Consider the following 7,186-nt stretch of genomic DNA (forward strand, 5'->3'; position numbering starts at 1 on the left):
ACGGCACTTAACAACAACAAGCAACACATATATAAGGAGCTCTGGTAGCGTAGTGATTATGAATCAGGCTGCTAACCTCAGGGTCAGCAGTTTGAAACTACCAGCTGTTCCACAGGAGAAAGATGAGGCTTTCTGCTCCGGTAAAGATTTACAGCCTTGGAAACCCTGTACAGGGTCACTATGAGTTGGAACCGACTCCACCCCATATATATGATTATATGTATTATATTCAGAAATATACATATTCCTGAAAAATTCTTGTGGTGTGGTGCTGTAGGATCAGCACTAGACTGAGAACCACAAGGTTGCCGGTTCAAACCCACCAGCTGCTCCTCAGAAACCCTTTACAGACTCACTATCAGAACCAATTTGACAGCACTGAACAGCAACAACAAGAGTATCTCTGGCTTCTGTTTCTGTGCTGTGTCTCCTACCCAGAACAGGGACTGTATCTCATACATAGCTTTTCCCGAGTCTGTGATGTTCTCAGCTCTTGGCCTTGCTCCCTCCACTATGCTGGGTGTCTCATCCTGTCCTGTGAGGAGAAAGCACACTGGTGACACATTGATGAAAACATAGCAGCGTACTAGGCAAACGGGAACAACATACAGTGTTGGTTTAACATCAGCAGAACTGCCCTTGACTGCGATGTGCATCTAACCTGTGCCATTTGGTTCTAGGAGCTCGTGTAAATGCCAAGGACAACATGTGGCTGACCCCACTGCACCGGGCGGTTGCCTCCAGAAGTGAAGTGAGTGATCTCTTATGTAACCTAGTGCCTCTGGCCCCTAGAAAGAGAAGAATTATTTTTACAGAGTTAGGGAGCCTCACTGGTGAACAAAAGGCCTGTATCTTGAATATAGACAGTTACTAAAAATGTCAGCTGTTAATTTGGACAACCCCTATCTGCCAGATATGGTATTAGAAGATGCCTGAGGTAGACCAAGGTAGAACACAAAATCCTTGACTTTAGTGAGTTCTGACTCTGGTTGGGGAGACAAATGTGTAAGCACTGATGTTTGCAAATATCAGAGTTAAGTTGGAGGAGGAAACCCCTAACTGCCTACTTGAGTAGAGGAAGTTTTCTAAGAAGAGATGCTAGTTGAGCTGGTGTTTGAGGGATAAGTTAGGAACTCGTAGGAGCAGGCCAATAGATGGAATGGGGGCTGAGGCAAGGGATACACGTGCTAGAGGACAAGAGTAGGGGATGGGGGGCAGTTGGATGTGACTGTAACATGGGAGTGTATGGGAAGTTGGGTATGATGGCCAAGGCTGGACCAGATCATGAAGGGCCTGCTATCCTCTGAGCTGTGGGGAGTGGACTGATAGCAGAAGACTGATACACTGAGATCAGGAAATGGGCTGGAGGGAAGGGATTCCAGGAAGAAGCATCCATTACAGGGCCAAAGAAGCCTGAATAGATAGAGACAGGGGATGGAGAGGAGGCAGCAGTTGAGAGAAGCTTTGAGGCAAACTTGAGGGTGAGGTGGGAAGGAAGCTGGGTGGGTGGTGGTGCTGTTAACCCAGAAGATACAACAGAGGCAGAGGAGCGGGAGGCAGAAAGCCAGTTCCTTCTTTTTGAGCACGCTGCATCTGCAAACATATCATTAGAATGGAAGCACCATGAGAGCAAGGATCTGTGCTTTGCTCCCTAATGTATCTTGGACTCTATATGTTGTGGTTGTTAAGTGCCGTTGAGTCAGTTCCAAGCCATAGTGACCCTGTATAGGGTTTCTGAGGAGCAGCTGGTGAGCTAGAACCAGCGGTTCAAACTGACTTTGCAGTCCAGTGCATTAACCTACAATTTAATAAATAATTTGTCTTTGAATGTTGGCAATTCAGGTGAAGATAGCTAATAGACAACTATCTCTACAGGTCTAGAACTCATGGAACAAGACAGATGACTGTAAATGGGTCAGCTGGTTCAGGGGGAGCATAAGGGGTGAGACTGTGGATTGGGGGATGGCAGGGGACCCCAGTGAAGCTTGGTTAGGGGGTTGAGCTACCATCTAGGCATACAAGAGGCTCTAATCTCACAGACATGGGGTTCTTGATGGCTGGCCTTTGGTAGCTGATTTTAGCTATATGAAGCTTCTCCTCTGCTCCCAGAGAAGGTGATGTTCTCCAGGTTCACCTAGCTAGAGTACGTGCTTTACTGAGAATGCACTCATGGAAGTCATAGATGTCCATGGTTATCAACAGTCTCAGGAGACATCATTTCCTCTTCTGCAAGTATCTGGAAATCTCTAACTATATTTGTTAATTGACAGATAGCTTAGTGCCCATAATCTTTGTTGCTGTGCTGTGTGATTGGGGTAGGTTTTGTTTTGTTTTAAGAGGTTGGTTGTATTCCCTTTCAGAATATCCCACTAGAATGAGGGAGGGAAATGATCCTCAGTTGCCTGGTTCAGACCCTGGGGAGTTCAGACTCTTCATATATTCTGATCTGAGAAAACAGGGGAAATGAGCTGCTCTGAATCTGCTGCTGTGACCACCATGGGGAAATATTTCCTGGTCTTTTAAGTACGCTTGATTTTAGGCAAACTTAAGTGTTTCTTGGGGAATATAGGCCATATTTCTTTTAACAAGAACTAGGTCATTTTACTTAAAAAAAAAAAAAATCATTATTTTGCTAAAGAGTTCCCTATATGCCAATCACTGTGCTTGGTGATGGAGTTACAGAGGAAAATGAAGCATGCTCTTACAAACCTTGTAGCCTGTTGTTGTTAAGTGTCCTCAAGTTGGTTCTGACTCATGGTGATCCTGTGAGTTTGAACTGCCAGCCTTGCGGTTCAAACCAACCTTGCAGTTCAGCTCATTATCCTGCAGGACGATAGCAGGACAACTGCACATAAAAGCCCTATAACTCCAGTACTTTGTGACCTTTCCAAGGACTCACCACCTTTGTTAGGCACCACTGCAAACATCCTCAAGACATCTATTTCCCATCAATCATCACCTCACCCTCTTTACATATCTTTGTTGTTAATTGCCATTGAGTCAGTTCTGACCCACAGCTATGCTATATAGGGTTTGTGAGGAGCGGCTGATGAGTTTGAACCACCAACCTCTTGGCTCAAGCTGATTTTGAGGTCCAGTGCTTATCCTATGGTGCCACACCAGGACTCCTTAACATATCCTTTTTGTTGTTGTTGCTAAGGGCCAACGAGTTGGTTCCAACTCATAGCGACCCTGTGTAAGGTTTCAGAGGAGTGGCTAGTGAGCTAGAACCACTGAACTTGTAGTTCAAACCAACCTTGCTGTCCAGTGCGTTAACCTACAGCTCCACACCAGGACGAATTCTGTCAATTCAATGAGTGATCAACCTTCAAATCCTAGACAGACACTTGTTCCATATTCAAGTAACCAGCTCCCTCTACAGTTTTGCTAGGGGAAAAAAAAAAAAAAAAAGCCTTTTCAGGAGCCTCTTGCCTAGAAGGAATTAAACCCAAACAAACCCTAAATAGGTAGAAATGGGAATGTGTCTTCATTCTAATATCTGTCACAGCAAGTTGAATGTTTGCTTATGAAAACTGGAGTCTCTTTAACAATTGTGAGAATTGTCTGTGCTGTGGAAATCTTAGCTCCCAGTACGTCACTGTGCAGTGGAAGACTTCATTTCAGATTTCCTTTTTTTGATCTCAGTCTCACTGCCTTTATTTTATGATTCTACTAAATAATTGTTAGGGAAAGGCAAATAGGCTTGCCGGAAAAGAACAGAAGATTTGGACTAGTGTTTGGGAAATTTGCTTTTTGCACTTTCCAAGGAGCAAGTGGGTATATAGTTTCAGAATGAGAGTTGGCATGTCTGTCTCTTGCTTAGATCGTCTAACATGGATATGTATTAAAAATGATTTCTTCATTGAGAGACTTACAAACTCTATACTGTCTTGAAGCTCCTTTGCTTCTAAATACTAGATGGTCAGTTACTCGGGATATAATTAGCGAAGCAAAACCATGAGAGATATGGAGTAAGAGATTTATTACAGGAATTAGACCTTACACAATTGTGCAAGCTTCAGTTTCTATGGTGGCCCTGATGCCATCAGGGTCAGCAGTTGAAAAGAAAAGCTGAACATGAAACAGCAAGAGTAAAGCAGTAATCCATGCCCGTCTTTTCCTGCCTCCAACCTCGAGGACCTGGATGACTTGAGACGGAACTGGCAGTCTTTACCTTGGAGCTGTACACACACCTGGCCCAGAAATAGGAAAAATTGGAGGAGGAGTTGCAGGATCAGAGAAAGCAACAACCTGGTTGGGTGCAGCCCTGTGCCAACTGGAGATCCAACTGATCAGACTGCAACTTCATTTATGTATTCTAAAACGCGTGGGGTTTTCTTTGGCCAATCCGAAACAAACTCTACAAGGAATGGAATTCTGGGAACTGTAGTTTGGTTTGAGTAAGTTGACACAGCCATCAACACTCATGGAAGCAGCAGTCAAGAAATCAAATGACAGACTGCATTAGGCAAATCTGCTGCACAAGACCTTTTTAAATTGTTCAAGAGGAAAGATGTCATTTTGAGGATTAAGGTGCGCCTGACCCAAGCCTTGGCATTTTCAATAACCTCATACGTATATGAAAGTTGGACAGTGAATAAGGAAATCCAGAGAAGAATTGATTTATTTGAGTTATGGTGTTGGAGTAAAATATGAAAAGTACCGTGGACTGCCAAAAGAACAAACAAATCTGTGTTGGAAGTAGTACAGCCAGAATGCTCCTTAAAAACCAGGATGGCCGGACTTCGTCTCTCATAATTCAGACATATTATCAAGAGGGACCAGTCCCTGAAGAAGGATATCATGCTTGATAAAGTGGAGGGCCAGAGAAGAAGAGGAAGACCCACAAATGGATGGACTGGTGAAGTGGCAGCAGTAATCGGCTACCAGCAATTATGAAGCAGCGATTATGAAGATGAGGCAGGACCTGGCAATGTTTTGTTCTCTTGTATGTAGGGTCACTATGAGTTGGAATGCACTCAACAGCGCAGAACAACAACAGCAATGTCAGAGCAGGACCCTTGGTGGCACAGTCGTTTAGGTGCTGAGCTGCTACCCCAGAAGGTCAGCAGGTGGAACCTACCAGAAAAAGATGAGGCAGTCTGTTTCTGTAGAGATTACAGCCTCAGAAACCCAAGGAGGTAGCTCTACTCTGTCCTCTAGAGTTGCTGTGAGTTGGAATCTACTCCATTCATGGCAGTGGGTTTGGGTTTTGGGAATCTCAGAGGATGCGATCCTAAGGGGAAACAGCCAGTACGAAGTAGAAGAAAGTGTGACTAGGGAACCCACTTGCTTAGCCACTGTGCTATGTATCCTGCTTCTCTCAAATCCCATAAGCACTTGTATGTGCATACTACTTCAATCAATAAAATGGGTCTAGTTTTGGCTTTCTGTGCAGCCAGAAGTCCAAATCGGTGGAAAACGTCTCAGAGTCGAACAGGCTAAGCACTTTATTTTATAACTTAAAATTTTAAAACGCAAGATGTTTTGTTTTCTCTAAAAAGTATTGTTATTATTATGAGCTAAATGCTAGTAGAAAAGAGAATAGGAAAATTACATGTTGTTGATAAGTGCCGTCGAGTCGATTCCAACCCATAGCGACCCTGCATAGGTTTCTGAGGCTGTAAATCTTTACGGGAGCAGAAAGCTTCATCTTTCTCCCACAGAACAGCTGGTAGTTTCGAACTACTGACCTTGAGATTAGCAGCCCAATTCGTAACCACTATGTTACCAGAGCTCCTTAAAATTATGTCAAGGCTAGAATATTATTGCTCTCTTTAAATTATCTTAATGATTATTTTAAAACTTTACATGTCAATCATATCTAAAATGAAAAGAAAGAAAGAATTCTATAACCTATTAGTTAGCATTTCGATGAGTGATACCTAGATTTAATGTACATTAAAATCATCTGGGGGACTTGCTGAAAGCCCCTGTGGTAGGACTCACCCCAGAAATCCTGAGGAAGCCCGTAGCCTGATTCAGGAATCTACATTTTAGCAAGAAGGTAAATGAGGTTGACACACAACACTTTGAACACTGAGATTGGAAATATTTTAGTATCTACCTTTCAAGGTGTTTAAAGTGCTACTTGAATAGTTGCATTAGAATTCCTTTATGTCCCCAAAATCTCCAGTTGGCCCCTTTTTGTGCTACTAGTGGTTGTGTGTTATGGAGTTGGTCCCGACTCATAGCGACCCTGTACAGGGCTTGCGAAGCTGTAAATCTTTATGGGAGCAGAGAGCCTCACCTTTCTCCCATGGAATGGCTGATAGTTTCAAAATGCAGCCTGACATGTAGCCACTATGCTACCAGAGCGCCTTTTTGTCCTACTAGTTCTTAAAATAATTGTTATAACAATAAGTTTCATTTGATTATAAGTGTTTTTAGAGGAATAATCCCATTAATTGAACAAATTGGTTGACCACTAATTTATATAGAATTCTTACAGAATATGAACTTGCTATAATCAATACCAAATGAAAGCCCCCAATGATCACAGTAAAGGAGTAAATGGCTCTAGGATTTCAGCCTTAGGGATTTCAACCTGTAGTAATGCTGGTAATACTTGCAGACTATTACATTCAGGGTTTTCTGATGATTATAAAATATATTTATTCTACTGAAAGTCATTGACTACACACTATGTGCAAGGCACCAACCAGGCTTTGTGGTGAGGACACAGTTAAAACAAGACTCAGATCCTGGTCTCATGGAATTTATTATTTATAAAATTTGACCTTGTTTCTGCCTACACGGGCTATCTATATACAGCCATAAACAATTACTTTTCAGTGAGTAATTGTTGTTGTTGTTAAGTGCCATTGAGTCGGTTCTGATCCATAGCGACCCTGTATAGGGTTTCCAAGGAGCGACTGGTGAGCAAAGTCTAAAGACTGTGCAGTCCAGCGCATTAGCCCACAGCACCACACCAAGACTCCAGTGAGTAATTGGTAACCACTAAACTTCAAGACACATTTGAGAGTAAAAACCAAACAAACAAATATTAGGGGTAATAGTTATTTATTTATTTATTTTTAAAGCTTCTATTGTGAATTGAGTGATAGCTTACATGGGAAAACATTGGTTTTGTACTCATCCTAATGTGTTTTGTTTCATTGCAATGATTGCAATTCCTTCCATGCATTATCATGTAACAGTATTGGCTTCTATTCCTTCTGTTTTT

General features: G+C 42.5%; 1 protein-coding gene across 2 annotated transcripts in view; it reads left to right on the forward strand.

The window, feature by feature from the left end:
- The window catches only part of ANKRD44 (ankyrin repeat domain 44), a 400,403-nt gene that overhangs the window by 216,673 nt on the left and 176,544 nt on the right, over nucleotides 1-7,186 (forward strand). For both annotated transcript variants that reach the window (XM_006862013.1, XM_006862012.1), the window contains one exon: nucleotides 681-751. In XM_006862013.1, the coding sequence (XP_006862075.1) occupies nucleotides 681-751 (71 nt within the window). The remainder of the gene's footprint in view (nucleotides 1-680; nucleotides 752-7,186) is intronic.

The sequence above is a fragment of the Chrysochloris asiatica genome, unplaced genomic scaffold (assembly GCF_000296735.1).
Source record: "Chrysochloris asiatica unplaced genomic scaffold, ChrAsi1.0 scaffold00045, whole genome shotgun sequence".
In the NCBI taxonomy this organism is placed as follows: domain Eukaryota; kingdom Metazoa; phylum Chordata; class Mammalia; order Afrosoricida; family Chrysochloridae; genus Chrysochloris; species Chrysochloris asiatica.